Source organism: Panthera pardus, unplaced genomic scaffold (assembly GCF_024362965.1).
Source record: "Panthera pardus isolate Hobbes unplaced genomic scaffold, ASM2436296v1 HiC_scaffold_24, whole genome shotgun sequence".
In the NCBI taxonomy this organism is placed as follows: Eukaryota; Metazoa; Chordata; class Mammalia; order Carnivora; family Felidae; genus Panthera; species Panthera pardus.
This window is the reverse complement of record NW_026526810.1, coordinates 42,559,618-42,586,883: the sequence shown is the minus strand read 5'-3', so window position 1 is coordinate 42,586,883 and position 27,266 is coordinate 42,559,618. Positions and strand designations below refer to the sequence as shown.

Genomic DNA, 27,266 nt, shown 5'->3' with positions numbered 1-27,266 from the left:
TTAAGTCCCTCTGGCTGTCAGAACTCACGCAGTCCAGCCCCTCCGCTTTTGCCAGCCAGACTTTTGGGGCTCTGCCTTGCCAGGAGGGCTGCCCCTCCACTGCCCCAGTTCCCTCCCACCAGTCCGTGTAGTGCTCACTGCCTCTCAGCCCTTCCTACCCTCTTCCATGGGCCTCTTGTCTATGCTTGGCTCCAGGGAGTCCCTTCAGCTAGTCTTCTGGCAGTTTTCTGGGTTGTTTAAGCAGATGTGGGTGGAATCAAAGCGATCAGCAGGATGAGGTGAGCCCAGCGTCCTCCTATGCCACCATCTTCCTAATCCTATCTCCCAAAGGCTTTTGTCTTGAAATCTATATTATTTTTTGTTCTTCTTAGTCTTTTGCTTTACCAAGTAAATTTTACAGTCACTTTGTCAGTTTCCACACACAAAAAAATCCTGCTGGAATTCTGATTGAGATTCATTGAATCTATAAATCAATTTGGAAAAAAATGACATTCTAACAATATCTAGTATATCCATCCTTAAGTATAACATATTTCTCCATTTAGGTTTTATTTGGTGTCTCTCCTCAGTACTTTGTAGTTTTCTTCTTATAAATCTTGTACATATGTTTTTACATTTATACCTAAGTATTTGATAAATTTTTCTGCTATTTTGAATGATACCATTATTTTAATTTCAATTTCCAGTGGTTCATTGCTAGTATATAGAAATAATTTTGTGTATTGACTTTACATTCTGTGACCCTCTGAAACAAATTAGTAGCTTTTTTCTAGGTTATTTTTAGGATTCTTCACATAGATTATCATGTGTCTGCCCTAGAATTTTATTTCTTTTTTTGCTATATGTCTATTTTCCTCTTGTCTTATTTCTTTTTCTTGCCTTTTTCAATCTTTAGGAACACTAGTATAATGTTTAATAGAAGTAGTGAATGTAAATATCACTGCTTTGATTCTGATATTAGCTTGAGACTATTAACTAAAATGTTAGTTGTAGGTTTCTGCAGATTCTTTTTATAAGGTTGAGTCCCCTCTACTTTCTAATTTTCAGAGCTTTAGTTTATTTATCACGAATGAATGTTGAGCTTTGTCAGATACTTTTTCTGGATCTATTGAGATAATAAGTTTTTCTCTTTAGTCTGTTGATATAATAAATTACATTTATTCATTTTTTAATGTAGAACTGACATTGCATTTTGGACATTAACTTCTCTCAATCATGATGTATTACCCTTTTTATATATTGAAGGATTGAATTTGCCATTTTTTACTGAGAATTTTGCAAGTATTTTTGTGAGAGAAATTATTTGTTAGTTTTCTTTTTGTATTACGTCTTTTTTTAAATATCAGAATACTATAAAGTGAATTAATATGTTCTTTGTTCTTGATTCAAAAAATTAATTTCCTCCTTTTATGAGTTTAAAGCATTCTCATTATGTCATATTAATTACAATTTTGTTACTGCATAATTGTTACATAAAAATTAATATGCCACAAATTGTGATGTTAGTAGCTATCCACGAATGAAAACTGTTGAAATAAATTACTCGCCCAAAGTTATTTTTATATCAATAGAGTAAAATTTAATATTGAAAACAAATTTGTATACATTTAGGTTATATTTTTTTTTTATCATAGAAGGTGTTCTGAGTTTACTTGATAAATGTACAGATTCTGCATGTTAGTTTTAAAATATCAATTGACATTATTAGGCAAATTGATAGATGGCAGTCGGTAAGGAATATGTGATGAAACATGCCTACTTTTGGTGGCAAGTGGGGCTAGAATAGTCTTATGTAGTGTCAGTGTTGGTGGTGGTGGTGTTTTTCTTATTTGAGGTCATATTGAGGTCATATTAACTTAGATAACACTTTCTATCCCATTCAGGAGTGTTACTCTGTTTTGATTTAAACTCAAAAATATAAGTGAATGTGAGAGCTATTTTTGTTCCTTAATGTATTTTTTTGTCTCTTAGTATATATTATTTTTTTTTTAACGTTTATTTATTTTTGAGACAGAGAGAGACAGAGCATGAATGGGGGAGGGGCAGAGAGAGAGGGAGACACAGAATCGGAAACAGGCTCCAGGCTCTGAGCCATCAGCCCAGAGCCTGACGCGGGGCTCGAACTCACGGACCGCGAGATCGTGACCTGAGCTGAAGTCGGACGCTTAACGGACTGAGCCACCCAGGCGCCCCAGTATATATTATTTTTATATGCGTGTATATATTAAATATTCGTGAGAAAAGAAAGTACTTTCAGTCTTAACATATTGGCATGTGGTGTTTTCAGTATAATGAAAAGACTTGGTCATTATCTTCGTTGGGCTTATATTACTAGGAGCTTTATCATAAGATTGAAAACCCATCCAAACAGAATGGGTATTTACCAGCCATAGTAATCTTAGTCCTAAAGTTTATTTGACCTAAAACACAGAGCTGCTTGGAAATTCTAGAGTCCTGATTAATGGGTTCACAGTGGGCCATTTTACAAGAAGTGAGGAGCCTTTCTGGAGATAATTTATTTTAAGCAAATAGAGAGTGGAAGCACTCAAGCTTGCTTTAAGGAAAATGGCTAACAGATGAATGCAAGGTGTTGTTTTGTTGTTATGCAGTACCAGGTACTCAGAATCATATGCCCTATCTTTAAAATTGAATTATATGAAAATAGAGTGCTTGACCAAACTAAAGGGCTTTTTAGAACAAACACATAGCCTAAGACATCCATCACGAGCCCCAAGCACCACTTTGGTGCTAATGCTACGGAGTCTGTTTTCCCAGCACCAAATAATTGTATTTATTTCTGTACTCTGGTATGTGGCTTTTTCCCTATGAAAGTTTATAAAGAAAAATCTCATAAATAAAAGTATCTATGAGGTATATAACAATTACTGTGGCATATATGTAAAGCTTTTTTTTAGGCACATTTCTCTTTTCGATGCACTAATATATGTGTTTGGTTTTAGGTTTCCTCAAGAACTGAACATGGGAAAAATAAGTGCTGAAATTATGTGGACCCTTTTTGCTCAGGATATGAAATATGCATTAGAAGGTAATTACAAATATTTATACCTCTTTGAACACATGTTTTAAGTAAATTGTGATGTTAGTTTCTTGATCTTAAATGTAAAGAACTGATGGAATAGAACATTGCAGTGATTAGTTCTAAAACGTATTTCTACATTATTGGGAAATATAGATCTCAAAGTCTTTTAAAAGCCCTAAAAGCATACATTTTTAATCAAGTTGTCTACGTTGAAGGATCATAATAAGTATTTCACTTGTAGGACAATGCTCAGATGCAGGAATACCTTATGGCAGTTCATTTACCAAAGCAGACCATATTGAAGGCGTGAGTGAATAGAATTAGTCCAGCAATTTGTCTAGGTAGACTTGGAAATTGTACCCATGGTTATGAAAATTAGAATCTGACCAGTTTTTAAAAAGACCATGGCAAAGCTATTTGTCATGAACTCTGCTCTCAGTCAGTCTAAATCTTCTAAGGGAAATAGAGCTCTTTAAAATAGAACTCTAAGTTTAAAAATTCTATCCATATCCTTTGAGCACTCACACTATGGTTAGAGTTAGAGCACTGGAAACCAGTCTAGAGTTCCTGTCCTCTAGGAACTTATAGTCAAGTAGCAAATTTTCTTTGCATTTGTCCAACAGTATATTTTGAACTCCTAGATGCTAAATGTCCATCACTATACTCAGTGTGGAGTATATAGCAGTGAACAAGACAGCCACGGTCCCTGCCCTCAACAAAATTATGGAGGGTAGCCACAAGAAGTATGGGGTGGTCAAGTCTAATGATGATAGAATGTTTAGAGGAAAAGCACCTAAATCAGATTTGGGACATGGGAGCAAGGTAGGCTTTCTAGTGGCACTTAGTCTGAGGAAGTGTTATCTTGACCAAAACCTGAAGTATAAGTAGGAGTTAGTTCTGGGAAGAGATGAGCAAGAAACATCTCTTTCATGTCCCGGCAGAGGACAGAGTGTTAGCAGTTAGAGTGAGTACAAGGTACGCTTACGAAAATCGCACTCAGCAGGCCCTATGAACAAGACATAGCAAGAAGAGAGGCTGGAAAAACTAGCAGGGACCAGCATACAGGACCTGGTGGGATGTGGTGAGGAGTTTAACTCTCTGCGAAGACAAATAAGAGACAATGAAAGGATTTCAGAAGTACATGTCTTGTTCAGATTTGCAACTTAGAAAAAGCATTTTGGCTGTAATATGAAGAACAGATTAATAGGGTAAGACTGGTACAGAGTTCATGCTCATTGTATCATGTTGTTGTTTTTAGTTTTTTTTTTTTTAGCATTGCTAAAATGTAAGCATGTTGCTGGGGGACACAGAGGGAACATATAGACGTTTTTGTTATTTGAAAAAGAAGGCACGCAGTAGATTTTAATATCCAGTTTTCTGGTAAAGTCCAGCTCTCCCACCCACAAATAGAGAGGTTTTCTGTCTTTAAAATTAAACCAGACTGTTGAGAGGCACAAACTCCTTATTCTTCAATAAGGTGTTTCTTCTCCATTGTATTAGTCAGCCTTGTTCTCTCTACTTCTGTGCCTGTCTCCCACCAACTACATCCTTTCCTACCAATCTCCTTCAGTTTTCTCTTTGAAATTCAAGAGTCTCTTAAGTCAAATGGGGAGCACCAGTACACTAGGCCACTAAGGTTCCTCAGCTAGCATGTACTCCCTTCTTTTATCCTTTACACTCTTCCACTCTCCTCCAATGTCTGTCAGGCATCTCAAACTTTGTAAGATCACTAAAGAATTCTTAATGTGTCCTATAAAAACCTGCGTCTTCCCATTGTACCCTGTTGCAATATTGGCATAACCATTCACCGAGTTCCTCAAGTCATGTGTGGGGTTTTTGTGGGTTCTTTTCTTTTCCTCAGCACATTCTAAGTTCATTCCTGTCTTTGGGCTTTTCCACCATCTTGTCTATTGCCTTGACTTCTCTCCCCACCGGTCTTCATAAGCAGCCATGTGTGGCTCACTTTAACATCATTCTCTTGGGATCTAAAGTCACTGCCAAGAATAACCTTATTTTAATTGGCTGTATAGGAACTAATTACTATCTTTTATTTGTGTATTTATTGGTGTTCATTTGATTCCTTCTTAACAGTCTGTCTTCCTTACCACAATGCAATTTTTTTTTTTTTTTTTTGCCTGAGGTGATGCCTACAAAATAGAAGCTACTCAGTAACTACTTGTTGGGTAATCCCAACTCACTAGATTAGTGAGCAGAGAAGGAGACTTCCACTTGCGACCTCTTTTACCATGTGGTCTTGGGAACATTCCAACAAGTCAACATCTTTGTGTGTTTTTCATGATGTGAAAAGTTCACACTGGATCACAGTGCCCAGCAATGTGCAGGGAGACTCCTGCCCACATTTCTGAAGAATTTGATTATTAGGAACCATTCCCAGATGGCACTACTTGCTAGGACACATTTTGTTTAGGCAGGTTCTCTCTTTGCTTATGTAGTAACATTTGTGTAACTATTGGATATTTTATGTTATATTTACTTTAAAAAACAAGCAGTTGCTTTAGAGAACTAAACATAATGTTTATGTTAAAGAATTTAAAATACCAAAAATTTGGTGTTTGTTTGCAACAACATTGAAAATAGGAATGCTAAAGGAGAGCATCTGTAACTTTGATTAGAGGCTTGGTTAATAATTTTGTGTAGGAACAGTATCCCCAAATGCTGAGATTGTATCATCAAAAATCAGCTCCAAGATCATTCACACATATTTCTAAGAAGGCATGGTAAATATAGTAAGGGAATATGTTGGGTTGCAGTTAATGATTTATGCAACTTCTTCTTCTACCAGATGAGAAGACGTTTGAGTGCAAAGATTTTTTTTTCAACCTTTGTATGCATTGAACATCAAGAGAAAGTCACTGTGTGTTTGTTTTCTTGAAATGAATTGCAAATGAGATAATCCTATAGAAACAACCTTGGAGACAAGAATAACTACCATGTTCAAAGTAAACATTTGTGGTATTGTTAGTTGGGAGGCAACAAGATACCTGAGACTGGGAAACCCACCTTTAGAAATCTTTATCACTCATGGGCTGGGCAACCCTGGAAATTAGTGCTTCTTCAAACCTTGATTTTCTTTTCAATAAAAAGGGTGATAAGAGTCCCCAGGTTGGTGTGAGTATTGCATAGGTTAAATGTGCTTGGCAAACTTGAAAGCACTGTGCTAACGGGAGGGGGCCATTATTATTCTATACAGGGGAAAAGATCTGTCAGAGTCTCAAAGCAATCTCCTTTATGGGTCATTCAAAGTTTAAATCTCTAGGAAAGTGTTCACAAATGCATGTGAATCTGTCCACTTTCTCTCCCTTCTTCCTTTACACTCTTTCAGCCTAATAAGTGGCTTCAAGAAAAAGACTGTACCTTTTTTAAAATGTGGTATGAATAATAATCACTAGAGAAAATGAAGACTAACAGCCCCTCACAGAGTAGAGGGCATGTACTTAAAAACATTCATCTGGCAAGCTTTTTGCACATTGATAGTAATATTCTTACTCGCCCTACTTGCCTTCAAAAATGTTAAAATTTACTGACTATGGAGTAGTGCTTCCAGCTCTTGACCTAGAAAGACACTGTGTTGGCGTTAAATAATTTGGGCTACATAGTTCGACTTGTGACTAAAGCATCAGAGCCCAACTTGTGAGCAACCTGTGATGAAGTCAGGTCAACAGAGAAGAGCCAGTTAGATAGAACTTTTTGACCTGTAGCTGTTTGCAGCATTTTGCTTTTCTTCATGAACTCGTCACCTGCTGTAAAAGAATTAATCTAATTTAAAATCAAATATCTTTTCTCCAACTTCACTCAATCTATATGAGCCAAGTTATTTTGTTTTTTAACCCTTGACATTAATCACCTTACAAGCTTGATAAACAGTAATTCATTTGATCACTATAGTGATAATTTATTGAATGAACCCAGAATAAATGATTTTACCAATTAAAAAGAAAAAAAGATGAACATTCTGTGGAAAAGAGAGCATAGGAAGGGGGAACCTGGTGAAACAAAGTTGGTTTTGTGGAATTGTTTCTAAATAATTTATTCTAAAAACTCTTGGAGTCTTTACCCTGGCAGGTACAAAATGTAGGTTTTGTAGTAATTTAGACCTAGGTTTGGGTTCAGACTCTGCTACTTTCCATTAACTTCTTAGCTCTGATTTTGGACAATTTATTAAACTCAATAAACCTCACTTTCCATCTTTGTAAACAAGCAGCAAAAATACCTACCCCATAAATTATTGTAAGAAGAAATAAAAAGACACAGAGGTATGGAGATAAGGGGAATAGTTTCCTACAAAATAATACTCAACAAATACTAGCCATAATGACAACCTTAAGGATTATAATTTAGTAAACAAGAACTTGGAAATGATTTATAATACCACCAAAATGTTTAGATGACTATAAGTGACTAAAATGTTTAATTGGTAATTCCTATTGACTGCAGACATTGTGTTTGTCATGTTGGTATGCACAGATTTGGTTGCCTGCCAATTCTTAAATCAGGACAGTCCTGTTCAGGATACTGATTATATAACATATGTCTGTGTCTTCACAGCCTTTATTAAGAGCAAACCCTGCTAGGCCCCAAGATAACAGCCAGATGGTAGATTGGGTCCACAAGGATTCAGGTGGTTTCTAATTAATAGCTCTGTAAAAGAATGTTTGGGATTCTTTTAAACACTTAGTCTTAAATTGGGGTTTGTGGCTGGTCTTCAAGTCATGTTCTGAAATTTGTATCCACATTTAGGAGGGGGTAGGATAGGAGAGGGGTGCCTAAGGCATTGGTCACATTCTCAGATGAATCTTTGAATAGAAAAAGTCACTGAAAATAAATTGGTTAAAAATTACTGTTTTACTTTAATAACTTAGGCCAAGATAAAATTAATTATAATATGTAACACAGAATCATCTTTCACCTGGCATTAGTAAAGTCTCTCATACCAATGCTCCTCAAACTTTAGTTTGCCCAGTAGTTACCTGGGAATCTTGTGAAAACAGACTTTGAGTAGATCTTTTACGAGAGGCAGGATTCTCTTCATTTCTAACGTAATCTGAGCTGATACCCAGCTGGTTGGTGTACCACACACTGAATATGGCCAGGATTAAATGCTGTAGTTAAAGTAAAGCGATAGTTCTGGACATTTCGCCTTTTTATTACTGACCTTGGTTGTCTGCTACTAAGTTACATTGAATCTCACCAATGGGTGAAGATTCTCAAACCTGTTTTTGTAATTTTTCAGCAGCTCATCGTCCTAGTAAGCCTAACTATTGCTGCTAATTCTTCCTTAAACTTTCCCTTCACCATCTTGTCTTAACTTATAAATTAAAATATTTGCCTGTTGAGTACCTTCTGAAAGTTCTTTACTCCCTTCATATTTATTGTTATGATCTTCTCTCGAAAAAAGTTTGATCTCTATTGCTCTTCACCCAAATGTCAGGCCACCCTGTGCATTTAAGGGCATTGCCCTTGACATTGTAGCCACAAAGACAAGGAGAACACAAAGGCATGGTTACATCATTACTGGTCTTGTTGACTACCTTGACTATACCAGAAGAACTGACTTGTTGTCCCATGAATTTTGCTAACCTCTCTTAGAGTATTCTCATACTTAACATCTTTCTGCTCTACCTCATGCTTAGTCTACTTCAAACCATTATTTCACACTTACCACCTTTCTGGTACACTTGTCAGCAGTTTTCTGCCGATTTTCAAGTCTACCCTCACAAGCCACTGGTTGTCAATTTATCTTGATCTTCATTTTTTTAGTAGAGAAGAGTAGTTTCATACTAATTTCTACATTGATAAAATCTCTCTAGAAACAATGGATTTATTTTTTCCACTACTTCCTACTTTGAATCTTCCTTAATGTTATTTGAATGACAGAGATTAAAACTATACCTATACACTATGCCCATATATACTGTACCTATACACTTCAAAGACTCTGGATGGAGCAGAGATGGAAAGCACTTTGTAAAGGATCTCTCTGGCCTCCTTTTCTTACAGCAATAATAGTCAACCTATTTGTTGTTGTTGTTGTTTTCCATTATCTAACATTCTTCAAAGGTCCATGAGTAACAGGGATGTGAGTGTTTCTTAACAAAGGAGAGAGAGCACATGTCTTTCCCTCATCCTGTTGAAAATTTTCAGTATTACTCTTTTCAAGAAGCCAATGACTTTTGGGGTGCCTGGGTGGCTTAGTCAGTTAAGTGTCCAACTTCAGCTCAGGTCATGATCTCAAGGTTCGTGGGTTCAAGCTCTGCGCTGGTCTTTGTACTGACAGCTCAGTGCCTGGAGCCTCCTTCAGATTGTGTCACCCTCTCTCTGTGCCCCTCCCCTGCTCACACTCTGTCTCTCTGTCAAAAATAAATAAATATTAAAAAAATTTTTAATTAAAAAAAATAAACATGACTTTTGAATGATTCAAAGAAATAACATAATACTTATTTGTGAAAATATTAGCTTGGAACAGATAATGTCTTGTACCTGAAAAAAAAAATCTATCCTCTATTTCATATGACTAATAAGTCATTTTCCTATTCTAAAAGCTATTTGTTAAGATTTAGGTACTTTAAGGATGACTACCAGAATACCACAGAGACAGTTAAACAGTACTGGAGGACACTTTCACTTTCCTGATATTATAAAATAGCATTAGTATCATTCCATTTGCCTAAGCTAAAAATTGGGTAGTGAAGGTTGACTTCTTTCTCTCCTCTGCATCTAATTAGCAAATAGATACTATAAGTTCTATGTCTAAATTCTCCTCCATAATCTTCTTTTCTTTTTTTTTTTTTTAACATTTATTTATTTTTGAGACAGAGAGAGACAGAGCATGAACAGGGGAGGGGCAGAGAGAGAGGGAGACACAGAATCCAAAGAGGGCTCCAGGCTCTGAGCTGTCAGCACAGAGCCCAACGCGGGGCTTGAACTCACGGACCGTGAGATCATGACCTGAGCCGAAGTCGGACGCTTAACCGACTGAGCCACCCAGGCACCCCCATAATCTTCTTTTCTATGCTTCTTACTATTGTCCTTGTTTAGATACACATATTTTCTGCTTTCACTTTAATTGATAGGGTTCTTCCTTTCTAGATGCCTCCCTGACCACTAGATAAAGGTCACATTCCTTAGCATAGCCTGGACCAGTACCTTACTCTTCTTTCTGTACCTAGTTTTAGCCCTAGCGTTTTATGCTGTAGCTACATCCACATGTTTGAAATTTCTCTGAAATCCTCTTAAAAGTTCCTGCCTCAGGACATTGTGCCTAATGCCCCCCCATCCCTACCCAAGCTTTTCCCTAATCACCATCCCTAACAAAGACTCATGTAGTCTTCTGGGTTAAGTTCAGAATTTCTTATTAAGTTTTCCCTGGCATTCTCAGAGAGAAATAAGTACTTGGTCCCTATTCTCCCATAATACTTCCAATTATAACATTTGTTCATGTGTTACACTTCATAAATACATGAGTCACTATGCCCTGAGCTCTTATTCATTTTTTGTTCTCTCCTTCCTCTGACACATAATAGAAATGTTCTGAACCAATGAATGCACACAGGAGTATAAGCGTGTGTCTACAAACAGGTGAAAGCATAGTTGTATGTTCCATTCTCAAAGTGCTGATTTCCATTGACAATTCAGTACAGTCACACAAACCTCATACAATCTCATATAAAAAAGAACATTTCCCAACAATTATTTTCACCACATGTGGTTGTGACAGTTCTAGAAGTGTTTAATAATCATAGCTGTGAAAAAAACCTAAATACTTTGGTTTACCCACAGAAACTCAGTATGTGTGTACATGTGTGTGTTGCTCATGCATTTGCATGTGGTAAGAAAAGATGGTACATTTACCATAAAGTACAAGCTATACTTCCTTAATTAATTATAAACAATTTCTTCCAGTTATACCCTGTTTATTAGCCCCACCTTCATTTCTGTGACATCCTACCAATTTGTATTAATCTATATTCACGCTGAATTCCAAATCTAGATTACTGGACAACAAGTGAAAACAAAACTGAAATCACTAATTCTCAGTACTCATTACTGCAAATGAATAGTTCTATTCATTTGAATTTTCAGTGGCAGTTCACATCAGTCCTCTGTAAACTGAAATAAGATTTCTGGATTAATGTATCAGTTTAGATGGGACAGTTTATTTGAGAGATCATGTGTTACATCTGTACCTCAATCCCCCCAAATAAAGGCAAGAACAAGATATGTTTTATATTTTCCCCCACTCTCCCCAAAAATAAAGGCAAGAGCAAAGTGTATTTATTTGTATTTAAGTTTTCCTGATCCACTAGGCCAGGTGGTTCTCAAAAGGTGGGGCCCAGCAGTGTGTTTTCTTATTTTTTATTTATTTTTTTATTTACGTTTTGAGAGAGAGAGAGAGAGAAAGAGAGCGAGCAAGAGCATGCACACAACCAGGGGGCAGGAGAAGACAGAGAGAGAGAGAGAAAGAGAGAGAGAGAGAGAGAGAGAGAGAGAGAGAGAGAGAGAGAGAGAAGATCTTAAGCAGGCTCCACACTCAGTGTGAGATCATGACCTGAGCTGAAATCAAGAGTCAGATGCTTAAGCCACCCACGGGGCCCCTAGCAGCCTGTTTTTAAAACGAGACCTCCAGGTGGTTCTGTTGCATGCTAAATTTTGAGATTATCATTGTTTTAATTTATAAGAAAAGAAGAATAGAAGAAAAATTAAAATAATAAGAAAAAGAAGAAAATTTTAAAAATCATAATTTTCAAGGAAATAAAAGAAGGAAGTCAAGTCCAGTAGCATGAAACTCAATAGGATAAAAATGACAGGGAAGATATTGATGACTCAGCCAAGAAGGAATATAACTCTTAGGTTAAGGAAAGTCCATGGAGTATTCAATAATATAAATGAAAATGAACCTCTGTTACAAAAGAATGAAAAATTGCTTATTTTGTTTAATCTCCTGTTCAAAAGAAAAATACAAACACATATTGCATTCAGATCAAGCCATTTTCAGTTTTTTTTTGCCTTGGAGTCATAATCCAATAAAAGCAAATAAATTTCCTCTAATATTTATATCTTTATTTAACTATTTCTTTGAGTAGGACAAAATTCAATGCATTCTGAAACAGCTAATGCTCTTTTGTTGTTGTTGTTGTTGTTGTTGTTGTTGTTGTTGTTGTTATTGTTACTGTTTTAATGTTTTTCATTTATTTTGAGAGAGAGTGTAGGACAGGGGTAGAGAGAGAATCCCAAGCAGGCTCTGTGCTGTCATCACAGAGACTGACACAGGGCCTGATCCCATGAACTGTGAGACCATGACCTGAGCTGAAATCTAGTCAGGGGCTTAACCAACTGAGCCACCCAGGTGCTCGAATGCTTCTTTGTACCATAAAATGCTGCAAAGCCAAATACTATAGAAGGTGGATAACTAGCTTTACCATTTACTTATGTTTTATTAATCTTATCATTATGACTTTAGCTGGTGATTTCAGCAAAACTTTGACATATTTAACTGTTGACCATGTTTGATATATGTTTTACAGAATAAACATTTTCATTGTTTTTAAGTAGAATGAGTGGTCTTACTAGTGATGTTCTCAATTATATGACATTATGAACTCTTTGGAGGAAGGGACCATATTGACCATGTTCAATCCTTAGCACAAATGTAGCAGGTATAGGTTCTCAGTAAATAATCATTGGATGAAAATCCAAGGTGGACAGAATTCTGTACATATGCATTTGTGTGTAGGTTAACTACATAATTCAGAATGAGTTTCATCTTCATTAGGACCAAAGGTTGCACTTTGTCAAAACTTTCTATATGGTTTCCAGAACATTCTATATTGAAGTATATTACTCATCAGTTTAATTGTTTATATTAGTATTTGGAAATAGCATAGTAAGGCTTCAGTTGATCAGGATGCCTTTTATTACATAAGCCTTTGAGATTCAGTTGTTAACCAAATAATATATATAATAACCTAATCTTATATATAATGATCTATTTTACATTAGTAAGCATAGCACACAAAACATATGGCAAAACTCTCAGAACCAAATTTTAGCCATCAAACAGATTTCACAGGCTGATTAATAAAAATCAACTTTCAAGCTACATAATCAAAAATCTAAAAACATTACATTAAGTCTCCCATGGCATTTATTGTGGAAATAGAGATCATTGAGAGTAACCGTTGAAAACGAGGACAAGACTGTGATGGACACACGTCCCTCTGTTCTGTTCTTTCCTTCCTACTGCTGCCTGCCCCTCCCCCTTCTTTATCATCCTCTTGAAAATTGGTACACTCAGGGCTTTCCAACAGATTGAATTCACTAAGGTATTTGGGACATGTTAGATATCTCTTACAAAAATCTGAAATCAAGGGGCGCCTGGGTGGCTCAGTCGGTTAAGCGGCCGACTTCGGCTCAGGTCATGATCTCACGGTCCGTGGGTTCGAGCCCCAAGTTGGGCTCTGTGCTGACAGCTCAGAGCTTGGAGCCTGTTTCAGATTCTGTGTCTCCCTCTATCTGACCCTCCCCCGTTCATGCTCTGTCTCTCTGTCTCAAAAATTAATAAACGTTAAAAAAAATACTTTATTACAAAAATCTGAAATCAAAATAAGAAAGGAAAAGCATTAAAATTAAAAACTGGGCTAGGTGGGGATGGCAAATAAATCCTGCTTACACGGTGAACTGGCAGTGGGCATGTGGGCACAAACATAAAGGAAAATAAAATGGAAACTAGAAATGAGCTTATTACCCTTTGCTTTTCACCTTCTAAACATAGTATTTTTTAGACATTTAGGGGATTCTTGCCTCCTTTCATCTTCACTGTGAGGGAAAGTATCAGTGTTAGTTCAAATGACCTAAACTTGGAAGCAAAGAACCCTTTTCACATTTACACTAAATGCATTTCGTAGTTTCCTCCTCTCTGGTAGCACCTCTCCCCCTGCAAATTAAGTTGTAACTACTTATTTTGTATTTCTGGAGTAGATCTAGAGGGTAAACTGTGTGTAATTAATCTAGAACAAGCTGACTAAAATATTTAGCTTCAAAATAACAGGAAGGAAAAATAGGCATTCAGGAGTGTTTGTAATGCTATTATTCATCTTAACCTTTAACCATCTACTAACTCACCTTATAATCTATTTCAGTAAAAGATAATTAAAATATGTTGACCTGAGTAATATACTGTGTTCCTTTGACAGAAATGAGTGTATTCGAGTAAAATCTAATTAAATGGACTGCCACTTTCTCTGGGTTCCCAAATCTCTGACTCAAAAAGTAATCACACAGAAGAAACAGGTCTAAATTAACTTACACTGTGGATGCGGCCTCACTAGCAGCACAAGCAGATCCATTTGTCAAACACACCCCATGTGTGTTCTGAAATTAAGTCCAGTGGTTTTTAAGTCTGTCTTTTAACTTTAGCAGAATCCCAGGTAAATGGAAATGATTTCCCAAAAGCCCAGTGACCTGGTTTTTTAGAACCAAGAGATGGAGCATCACTTATGCAAATATTTTAAATTGTTACATGGCTATTTATAAATAGCAATAAAGATTTTTGTGGTAATTTTCTCTCTACCCAGACTCAAGCTCTAGCAAGACAATTCTAGCAGTATTTGACATAGTCCTGTTATTAATTTGGTATTGAAATAAAAAACCGTAAGTAGTGCGTGCCAATAATCCAAGGGTTCAGATGGGCAACCTGACCATCTGACCTCCTGAGAAATACTGAGCTTTGTCACATTTTTCTTTTAGATACTCTCTGAATTGAAATTCTTTGTTGACTTAATTCAGGGTCCCTGCTGTCACGAACATAGCTGGCCTTTAACTGTTGAGATTGGTACAACTCGAGTCTTGTGATTTTTTTTTTTTCCTGTTTGAACATGAGTCCTCTGGAAAATATAAGGCAGGAGATTGGATTCTCTTTCTCTCCCTCATAAAGCATGCCTACTTCACTAGCTGATCATTTCTTTATATCTTAGATGGGCATAAAGAATAAAATGAAGGGATCACCTGCAATAACACCAAAATAGCAAAAGGGAAACTTTCAGGCAGTTACCCAAAAAGTATAAAGTTTAGGATTAGCGTATCAGTTATTTATTGCTTTGTAACAAATTATGTCAAAACTTTGTGTTTTAAACCATAAATAAATGCATAGTATCTCTTATGGTTTCTATGGGAGAGGAGTTTCTTGGTTGGGGTTTCCTATGAGGTCATGTTAGGATATTGGCCAGGGCTGCAGTTACTGAAGGCTTGCTGGGCAGGAGAATCTGTTTCCCCAGTGGCTCACTCACATGGCTATCCCAAGCCATTTCAGGCTTTTGGTGGGAGGCCTCAGTTATTCTCAGTGTAGACCTCCTCACAAACTGCTTGACTGTTCTCACATGTAGCAGCTACCTCTTCCCAGAGCAAGCACTGCAAGGGGGAGGGTAGAAACTGCAGTATCTTTTCTGTCCTAGCCTGAGAAGTTATGCTCCATCACTTGTACAGTGTCTTATTGGTCACACAGTTCAGTTTATTGAGTGTGGGAGGGAGTGCTCACGGACATAAATTCCAAGAAGCAAGGACTACTGGTGTCCTCTTGAAGCCTGGCTAGCACAGTTAATGTGCGCTTCTCTGACCAGTTCTTTATGTTAGCGTAGTCTTGTATTAGGATGGGTTTTTAATATTTGTTTGATTTTATTTATTTATTTTTAATGTTTGTTTATTTTTGAAAGAGAGAGAGACAGAGGCCAAGTGGGGAAGAAATTAGAGAGAGAGGGAAACACAGAATCTGAGGCGGGCTCCAGGCCCTGAGCTGTCAGCACAGAGCCTCACATGGGACTTGAACTCATGAACTGTGAGATCATGACCTGAGCCAAAGTCAGACACACTCAACCAAGTGAGCCACCCAGGCGCCCCAATATTTGTTTGATTTCAAACAAAAGTGACAATCAACATGGTTAAAAACAATTTTCTTCTTTCCTTCAGCCCCTCTCACTACCACAAGAAGGGAGGACAACATGAACCAACTCTTGAAATCTTCTGAAGATAAATTTATTTCCAAGATGCCAGGGCTCTTGTTAGCCCTCTCTAGTGTCTTAGCTAAACTCTTTTGCGAAGGGAAGTCTGGTTCACTGAGAGGAAATTAACCTCACTGATGAGTTGGGGCTAGCAGTTTAAAAACACTGCTCTTAAAATTAAGCTCCGAGGAGTCAGAAAATGTTTAATCCCGTTTACAGTTGAACCCTCATTCCTAGTCAATGTTGGATAGTAAAATAATAATCTTTCAATCATTTAAAAATGCTCTATGCAGTAGGCCTTAAGTTGCACAAAAGAACATCAGCTATATTTTCTAATTCATGACTTCAAATACCAGTAGATCATATTCGTAATTTCCCGCGTACTACTTGGGAATTTGACACAACTTGGGGCTGACTTTTGTGTACCTAGTTCTCTCAAATATCTATAATGAGAATGATATACTTAAGCATAAATTTTTTCCCTTAAGACTAATTAATATATTCCTGGCCAATTATCACATCTCTTGGGGAAATTTTTGAATGGAGTATTTGAAAGTGGAAATCTGTAGTAGGTCATAATTACCTTGAGGAAAATGTAGTAAGAGTACAATCAAGAAAATAAAGTTAAAGTGGAATTTGCTAAAAATAAAGAAATGAGTTTGTATATGTCAATATCATAATAAATTATCTACTTATAAGAAAAGTATATATTTAGTTCTTAATTTTTTCACTTATTGTCTTCCTACTATAAATCCTTCAGCCATATCTCATTTGGGAAAAAGGGGAAAATGAAAGCAAAGAAGAAGTGATAAAACCTTGATTAGATTTTTCTTATTTTTTAATTTAATTTATTTATTTTGGGGGGGGGAGGGGAAGAGAGAGAGAGAGAGAGAGAGACAGAGAGAGAGAGAGAGAGAGAGAGAGAATCTCAGGCTGACAGCCCAGAGCCCAATGTAGGGTTCAAATTCCTGAACAGAGAGATCATGGCCTGAGCCAAAGTCAAGAGTCTAAGCCTTAACCAACTGAGCCACGCAGGTGCCCCTTTTCTTCCTTATCAGTAGCATTTGGGGGAAAAAAAAGTTTAGAGAAATAAATTTAAAGTAATTATTAAAATTAGTTTAACAAAACTTAATTCAAATAGGAAATACAAATATTTAAATATCACCACCCTAGATGCTGATTTCTGCCTTGCTGACCCTGGTAAGTATCAAAGAAGACAAAATGATTTAAGAATGAATGGATATTATCTAAACTGGTTGACTTTAATTATAGAATTTGTAAATTTAATCTTCTCATTAAATCATATCAAATCAGTCACAAGTACAGCCATGCATGCATACATACAGATGGAACCAAAGAATGCAAATATCTGTGATCCTTTTGGTAATATTTTGGCCAAGAATCTGTCTTGTTTGGAGATGGCCAATAGTAATTAAAAATGTTTTGGCAGCAAAAGAAACCTGGAGAGTAGATGACAATTGGTATAAAATCAGGTTTCCAGAAACTTTCCTGTTAAGGATCCCTAAAAACCCTGCTTTTGCCATGTTTTTATTTGAAGACCTTCCAGAGAAATATGTGAAGGCATGACCTCCTGTGGGCTCTCTTGGGGTGACTACCAATCATATGGACTATGAATGCTATGTATAGATGTGAATCGATATATACAACTTGAGGAAAAGGGGAAAGGCTCTGGCTAAAACCCTTTTATTCTTAAAATCAGAGCTTTGCAAGCATGTCAAACAACATATACATATTTTACCCTGTTAAGAAACTACTTGTGGGTGGCGTGATGGTGATGGAACTTCAGACTCATTTCAGTCCCATAACAGTACTCAAGACGGCAAAAAGACATGCATGAAGAGGCAAGAGGCAAGAAGAGGACATTTTTAGAAGCTTAACAGGAAAGGAAGACAGAGGTTATACCTGATGACAGTCTGATGTTAGAACAGAGCAGGCTGGAGCATGAAAGCAATTTGGAAGGAGAACAGAAATATTTAATGGGGAAAGTGAGTACATTCTGCTGTGCAGTATGATAATCCTCTCCTCTTTCTCCCCAAAAGACTTCAGTGCACTGTAAGCTACTTGTCATTGGAAATGTTCTTTAGGAATGCTCCAGAATGCTAAATCCTCACTTCAGAATAGGTCTGACTAGAGCTGAGTCTGACAAGCTAACACATGAGTGCCACAGGAAATTCCAGCCCTTAATCTCCCAGCAGGGACCACTTTAACATATAACAGAGTGTGACTGGCATTATTTTGTTTATATTAACATAATATATTATTTATTTCAATATTATAATACAATATCTTAAATAATAGTTTTTTCTTTAATAAAAACAGGAAATTATCTATAAGCTCCAGCACCATCGCTATGATGAACAAAAACTTCATTGTGGCACAACTCATAACTCACTGTGTAGGTGGCAGTGTGCCATAACACCATGGTCAAGATCCACTGCTGTGGCTTAGAGGAATACAAAGGCAAAAAGTTAAAGAAAAAAAAAATGAAAGCTGGGCACAAGGTGGAAATATGTGTGAAGATTCTGTAGAGGCAGAAGAGAGGCCTCTAGCGATAAGTAGTTTGCAAGCAGGAAAACTCCAGCACAGGAGAATTACGATTCAGGTATAAAGCTGAGGTACCATCGCATGCTCCACGTAAGAAAAACTGACAGGTACAACTAAGCACAAGAGATTGTCTTAATAGACTCAAATGCAAATGAGGCCTAGAATACTTGTTTATTCTTTTTTCAATAATTGTAATCCCTCTTAGTGATACAGTTCAGAGGAGTTTCTCTATGTCGTGAGAAGTTAGTGTAGATCAGTTGCCTTCTCATTTGCTTTATAGAACACTATCGAAAATTTATGGACTACTTTGTGGTAAGTGAAATGTTAATAAAGACTCCAAAGCAGCTAATTTTTCCTCTCTGTGACAAAGTATGTTTATTATATATCTGTTTCTGTAAAAACTATTTCCCCAAGTTAGTGCTTACAACAAGGAAAATTTATTGTTTTAGGCAATTCTGTAGGTCAGAAGTCTCTTAGCTAAATCAAGGTATTGGAAGGATTGCCTTTCTTTGGGAAGGCTGTATGGGAGAATACATTTCCTTGTCTTTTAGAGGCGTATAGCTTTTAGAGGTTTCCAACATTTCCTGGCTTGTGGCCACCTTCCATCTTAAAAGACATCAATATTTATTCAAGTCTGTCTCACACTGAATCACTCTTACACTGACTCTTCTGCCTCCTTTCCTACATTTAAGTACCCTGGAAATTACATTAGGCCTATCTTTAAATCCAAGATAACGTCCCTACCCTAAGGTCAGCCTATTAGCCAGCTTAATTCCAACTACAAACTTAATTTTCATTTGCCATGTAACAGAAGATATAGGTTCTGAGGATTAGGATATGAACTTTTTTGAGAGGGAGGGAGTGTCTGGAATTATTTTGTTGAACATAGTCATCTGAGCCTGGCTCAGCTGAGTCCTGTAGCTTAGGGTCTCTTATGAGGCTACAATCAAGGTATCATCCAAGACTGTGGTCTCCTCTGATTGCTCAGTTGTGAAGGAACTGCTTCCAAGCTCTGTCATGTGGTAGTTGGCAGAATTTAGTTTTTCAAATGTTGTTAGGTTGATGGTCTAACTTCTTCCTTGGCAGTTCGCCAATGACCATTCTTAGTTCCTGGTCAGGTGGGCCTCTCCAACATGGCCTCTTCATCAAGTTGTGGAAGCCAAGAAAAAAACAGAGAGAGTCTATTAGCAAGTGGAATTCATAATCTCTTGTAATGCAATCACAAACCTGTTATCTCACAGCTTTCATTGTATTCTGCTATACAAATGAGTAGGTGAATAGGTCCAAGCTAGAGTCAAGGGGAAGAGGATTACCCCTTAAATACCGGAAGGTGGGGATCATTTGGGGTTGTTTTAGAGGATGTCTTGCACAGAGTGCTTACCAACAAAGAATACTGGCTTTAATCAGACAGGCTGAGTACAAATTCTGTCACCACTTACCATCCACTTGATATTGAGAAATTGTCATGTCAGTTCTATGCTTCAACTTCTTTACCTGAGAAATTACATTGTTTTGAGGATTAAATGAGATAAGCAATGGGGCTGGACAATTGCTTGGCACCTGTGAATCAGTGCTTGATGAACGTTAGCTTTGGTGATGTTTATTTAAGTCTTTACTTAAATGGAGGGTTCAGTGTGAAAACATGAGTTCAAAATTTTTGAACTAGATATATTCTAAAGCCTTATGTAAATTAAGAATCTATGTATTTCATTAAAGACCTAAAAGCTCAGTTTTTCCTCCTATTAAAATGCATGAAAAATATGGAACATGACATTTTATTTAACACCAGAGGATATTACAGAATGATTTATTCTTTGTTTAAAAATTTAGTGTTAGTTTTTTGAAAAAAAAAAAAAGAAATTATGGGAAATTTGGAAGATATAAAGAAACACCAAAAATAATATTAACATGGGATGCCTGGGTGGCTCAGTTGTCGAGCGTCCGACTACAGCTCAGGTCATGATCTTGTGGTCAGTGGCTTCGAACCCCACATCAGGTTCTGTGCTGACAGTTCTGAGCCTGGAGCATGTGTTGGATTCTGTCTCTCTCTCTCTGTTTCTGCCCCTCCCCCACTCTCGCTCTGTCTCTGTCTCTCAAAAATGAATAAATGTTAAAAAAAAATTAAAAATAATATTAACATTACCTACTCTTATTATCCAGAAATTATATATATAAACATATATAATACATATATATACACTTATGCATATGTTTTCACAAATTTGTCATATTATAAATATACTTTTATATTTTTAGCTTTTATATTATAACTAACCAAGTTACTTTTTAAGTGAAAATATCCTATTATGGTTTTATTTCTTTACTTTTTTACAATGTCATCCCTGATCTCAATTTAGTTATTTGTCCAGCATATATCTGCAAGTCTTATTAGAAAGTGTACATGGTTATATATTCTAAGCCCTGCATGTTTGAAAATGTCTCTATGTTGAACTTGAATGACAGCTTGGCTAGGGTGTAATTATTGGGTCATACTTGTTTTCCTTCAAAACTCTGTAGACATTTCTCTATTAGCTCATGGTGTTCAGGGTTATAGCAAAGGAATGTAAGACCAGAATAGTTTTTTTGTTTGTTTTTTTTTAAACAATCTGTTGTGTTTTGTCTTAGCCTAGATGCTAATTAGACTTTAAAAATTTATTTTAAAGATTGAAAATATGTTGAAGAGCTGCTTTCATTGTTAATTTTTCCTGGTACTCAATGAGATCTTAAAATTTCTTAGTTATTTCTTCAATTCAGAAACTATCTTTATATTGTGTCTTTGCTTTGAATTGACAAAAATCAAATCACATCATTCATATGCTCATAACCCTCATCACACTTAGAATGAAATCCTGAAAGTCTCTACCCTAGACCATAAGGCTCTCACATTTTGCTGGCGGCTTCTCTCTGAACTCATCTCCTTCCATTCTCAGCTCATTTATTTGCCTCAGCCACTCTGACCACCTTGCCCTTCCCAATCATATGAAACACATCTCTCCCTCAGGTTCTTGGCACATACTGTTCACTCTGCCTGTAGCGCTTGCATACTTATCCACTTGAGGTATCTGAAAACGAAGTCTTTGCCAACTTATGAAACAGGAAAACAGAACCACCTCCAATCTATCACCTTAACGTACTTATCTGTTTATCGCCCATTTCCCCTGTGGACTGTAAGCTCCATGAGAGCAGAGAGATTTCTGTTTTGTTCACTGCTATAACTGCAGCATCTACAAAAGTACCTTGACACATGGATGCTAGTAGTTAACAAATCTATGTTGCATGAGTGACTTCCTCAAGTGAGTTTCCTGGCATTCTGTCTATGCCAGATCTAAAGGAACGTAAGCAAGCATAGCTGCTGAATCCCTAGGCAGTGTATCTTTTAGCCTCTGTGGTGTTTATCAAAAGGTTGATATACCCTTACTACTCCTTCTTGCTCTTTCTTCCTGCCCCACTCTTCTGGGTTGTGTACTGGTGGGTTTCTACCTCTTTGTTAACAGTTGTTTCCTCATATGCCTCCTTCCTTTCCTTTGGTCCCATGTTTCTCAAGTCTTGCGTAATTTCTTAAAGTTTTTGGCATATGAATACCATCTTTCCCTGGAGCCTTGGCTCATAGAGGCTTTTGAAAGCATGGAACGAAACAGTGCTCAAAGTCCTTTAGTATATTTACAGGGTTGGGCAACCATCCTCATAATCTAATTAGAACATTTTCATCATTGCAAAAAGAAACCTTGTGTTGCTTAGCAGTAATGTTGCTTTTCCTCTACCCCCTTTGAACTGTACGCATTAAATAGATGAACTTTGTGCTAGGTAAATTATATCTCCATAAAGTTGCATTTAAAAAGCGATTTATAAGCAAGAGTGTTCTATAGATGTTTTCAATTCTGATGATGAAAACAGGCATAGAGAAGCCTCTGAGGTTAACTGGTTAAAGCCTTCTTTTATGAACTTCCCATATGTTCCATCCTTTTACCTTTTAAAGAAATGCAATGGTTTTTAACTTTAACACATCCATTATATTTTTCAAATCATAACAGTTATTCCTTATGAACCATAATAGGTGGTTACATGTAAATAAATATGGAAACATATAGTTATAATTAGGCTTAACATATTAACTATAACTAGTAGTTTTTCCATTATTTCTCTCAAATTCATTCACATAGAGATATAAATTTCCTTTTCTAATAGGTATCAGTATTATTCATGAATATTTATTCACTTGTTATTTCATTAGTTTTTTTTTCTGAGTTGAATTTTACCCAAGTTTATTAATTTCAGGTTTTATCATCTATTAGTTATTATACTTTATGAGAAATTAATATTGAAACTGCAGTGACAATGTTGTCATTTTGATATTCCTTTATTTCTCTTTGCCTAAGGTGAAATATGTCATGTGACTTAAAAAGTAAGGATCAGAAAATAAAGAGCAATACACCTCTGAATCAAATGTATGAGATTGGATTGAGATAGTAAAAACTTATTTTTAATCCTGTTTTATCTTTGATAGTTAAAGGCATATGATATACTGAGATGTATACTTGTCACTAAAATACTTTATTATAACACAATTTGAGAAAAGGAACCTATGAACAAATATATACTTGGCTACCACTTTATTTTTTAGAGTTTACTTCATATTCAGGCATATCTTTAACCATAAAACTGTCTCTAACAGTATGTTGAAATATTGGATAAGTGAAAGTCTCAGATTCCATACTCAATTTTCATGGAAACAAGGAAAAATAAACTATCTTTTTACCCTCTTAAGTTATGATTTATCAACTCTTAACTCCATTTAACTTCTAGTGAGAAAGCATTATTATATTTAGTTTTATACCCTTCAAAGTATTATACCTTAAACATTTTGGTTACTACTTGATAACCAAATGCAACTGGCATCACCTACCATTTGTGGTAAAATATAAAGCAATCCTAAAATTATTACTAATCTTTGCATGTTTCTTTCATGGTTATTTCTGCTTTTCCTTTATAATGTTCAACATTTTTTTAATGTTTGTTTATTTATTCTTTGAGAGAGAAAGAGACAGCATTAGCAGGGTAGGGGCAGAGATAGAGGGAGATACAGAATCTAAAGCAGGCTCCAGACTCTGAGCGGTCAGCACAGAGCCTGACGCGGGGATCGAACTCACGCGTCAGAGAGTTCATGACCTGAGCTGAAGAGATCAGCTCTTCATGACCTGAGCTGAAGTCAGACACTCAACCGACTGAGCCACCCAGGTGCCCCAAGTTTCAACATTTTTTAATTTAATTTATTTAAGTTTATGTGTTTGAGAGGAGAGAACATGAGCAGGGGAGGGGCAGAGAGAGAGAGGAGAGAAAGAATCCCAAGTAGGCTTTGTGCTGTTAGCATGGAGCCCGATGTGTGGCTTGATTTCAGGTATCATGAGATCATGATATGAACCAAAACAAAGAGTCAGAAGCTTAACCGGCTGAGTCACCCGGCTGCCCCTCAACATTTTTTTAATGTGCTACTTGCTCATGCTCATTAATGTATTATACTCCTCAACATCCTATAAGGTAAATCAGTATTAAGTACTATTAATAGAAATTAATATAAACAGAGGTTAAATGACTTGCCAAATCATATTTCCTATGCCATTGCTTTTAAAAGAGTTATCTTGCTTAAATTGCTACTAACTGAATAGAACTGTTTGCATGGGAATTTGAATCACATTTTCTTTCCACTACATGGAAGAGGGGCCTTGTGAGATTGGTAACTACACTAAATACGATCTCAGGAAGGTTCAATAGGCAGAATGAGCCTGCTGGTAATGGAGGTCTTTCATTCATTTATTCCTCTGAGAGGTTCTGGAATTTGGCAAGTATATTCAATAGCTAATATAACCAAGGGAACAGTTGGTGTGGGGGTTTGGGCAGATTTTGCCTATTTTGTGAACCAAGTCTTCCTGTGGGAAATTTCAGAGATCATGAACCATGTTGCAAATTCTCTTTAAAGAAAACCTGTACAGGAGATGATAACACTCAAAGCAGTAGCATTAACGTTTTTGTTTCCCATTGCCCTTGCAAACAAAGTAATTTGTTAACTCACTGCTCAGGAAGGAGCATTCAGAATAATTATTGTTAACAGAGTACTGGATTTGAAGTTTTATTTTGGTGAATGTTTGATTTTGTTAAATTACATCTTCAAGAAAAGTAATGTATAAAGCTGATTACATTCAGCTTTACAACATGAGAATTTCCTGGAATAATTAAAATTTTTAAAACTGAAATCTCCTCAAATTTTGTGTCATCACATTGAGGAACCACCTCTGCTAATTTTACTTCTCTGAATAACAAGACTTTGTCCTACCTAAGGATCCAATACTTTTCCTCTGTCTTTATAGCAGTCTCAGAACTTATGCCTCTTTCTATAATGTCTATTTAAAATGTATAATAGAGCATTGAATATGCAATGTCACATCTTGTCAGCACATGCCACTATATTAAAACGTACACCCAGCTGGCTTTATTTATTTTAAACTTTAAAGTTTGATGAAATGAATTCTGATTGTTTCACCATTCTTGTAAGATCCACATTCTGTAAAACACATCTATTTAAAACATGTGCTGTAATCTTACGTAATATGAATTGATTGCAACTGAGGAAGTACTTTTGAAGATTGTTGGTTTTATGCAAATTACTTTCTTACTATTTTCCGGAATTCAGAATATCCTATAGTTATGTTGACTACATCTTCTAACCAAAATAACAAGACACACAGTCTGACAGGTAAGGGATTGTTTTCATATAATGTAGAACAACATATTTGAAATAGGAACAATGTCAAAGAACCCCGACGATGTAGTCTCCATAGTTATAATATTAGGAGTTACCAAATAATCATTCTGAAAAGTCATTCAAATCATTTTAAAAAGTCTACTACAAAAATATTCTAAGATGTGAGTTGGCCTATAATTTTTATTTAAATGTGTTCCATAATCCATAGAAAAATGTTACTCATTTGTTTGACCACTTAAAGAGCTAATATTTAAAAGTCTATTCTTTATCAGGCACTGTGTTAGGTATTTTGGACCAAAAAGAGGGAGTCTCTGTCCTTATGGAGCTCATAATCGTGTCAAGGAGATAAGTATTTATCAAATATTCATGCTTATTTAAGTAAAAGTGACCGACATCTTCTTTAAAGGATGAGTATATTGTGCTTTAAGAACATTTGAGAGGGCATTTTATTTTATCGGGTGATTCAGAAAAATGTTCCTTAAGGAAGTGATTTTCATACTGAGATCTCGAGAACAAGCAGAAGTTAACCAGTTGAAAGGAATGGCAAGATCTGTTGTAATGAAAAAACATTTTAAGCCAGTAAATATAGAGCAAAGTATTTTCCTTTAAAATATTGATTATAAATAGCACCACTGACCTGTAAGTTGATATTTTCTGAAATTAAAAATTTACATTTCTCTTTTGACTGCCTGCAATGGGAGTATTTGGTTTATATGCATACACATTCACCAATTTGGCATGTCTGGTTACAAATCTGCTTCTTCCCATTGTAGAATTAACCTCCCTTTGGATAATTGCTCTCACTGGTTACCACTTAGCCTCAACTCTTTTTTGTGCTGGCAAGTCCCCAAAAGATCCAAAAGAGGAAATGTATGTCCATCTTTAGCTATTTGATTATGTGTATGGTATTTTAGTCATGAAATAATTTCCAGCTGGCAAGCTTGACATACATATTCAACAGCAAGCATCTAAATATTGTTGTTGCATCTATTACATAAACTGCAAAGAAACTCAACAGATGCTTTGAAATTTATAAAACTTGTAATTCTCAAAACAGTTGGTGTTTCTATCATAAGGCTGGAGTCTTATCTATGATTGATTTGATTGTTCACATTACAACCCTTCACTTCCCCGAATCTATAGAGTGTTTATTTTCTGGGCTCTCATATGTTCTCTTACTTCAGAGGTAGGCCATTTTCCCAGAAGTCAGGCTGTGGGTGAAGTTGAATTGGTAGGGAAGCTTTTATGAAGAGAATCATGCCTGTTAGAATTTAAGACATGTCAGAGGGAGCTCAGATAGTTCACCTCAGCTCTCTTGCAAACAAGAACACTGGTAACAAGGAACATCAAATAATTGCTCAAGGTCACACAGATGGTTAAAACTGAGGGATATGAGCCCCCTTTTCCGGGATCTGTCTACTTTAGTTTGTATTACACATTTTATAGGCTAATGGTTAAAATCAACTTTTGAACCCCATGAAATTAGAAATAGCTTTTAACTGAGGTACTTATAGGGAGCTCAAGATATTGCTACATATTGGCTATATGATGAAAGTTATTATTGCTATGCCCTTATATTTCTTATAGTCTTTGATTATCTCAAATCCTTAAATTTATCCAAGTAGCAGGGGTGGATCTGTTCATAAGAGGAAATAGGGTAAAATAAATTTTTTTAACATTTTTTTTAAAGAGAGACAGAGTGTGAGCAGGTGAGAGACTGGGAGATGGGGAGACACAGAATTGGAAGCAGTTTCCAGGCTCTGAGCTGTCAGCACAGAGCCCGACACGGGGCTCGAACTCACAAGCCGTGAGATCATGACCTGAACTGAAGTCAAATACCTAAGCAACTGAGCCACCCAAGCACCCAAGGGTAAAATAAATTTTAAGCAGTCAC

The 27,266-nt window shown here is 36.3% G+C and overlaps 1 protein-coding gene across 6 annotated transcripts in view; it reads left to right on the top strand.

Annotated features, from left to right (window-relative positions):
• The window catches only part of UNC13C (unc-13 homolog C), a 610,270-nt gene that overhangs the window by 425,219 nt on the left and 157,785 nt on the right, over positions 1 to 27,266 (top strand). For all 6 annotated transcript variants that reach the window (XM_019442067.2, XM_019442063.2, XM_053889051.1 and 3 more), the window contains exon 22: positions 2,961 to 3,046. In XM_019442067.2, coding sequence (XP_019297612.2) covers positions 2,961 to 3,046 — 86 coding nt within the window. The remainder of the gene's footprint in view (positions 1 to 2,960; positions 3,047 to 27,266) is intronic.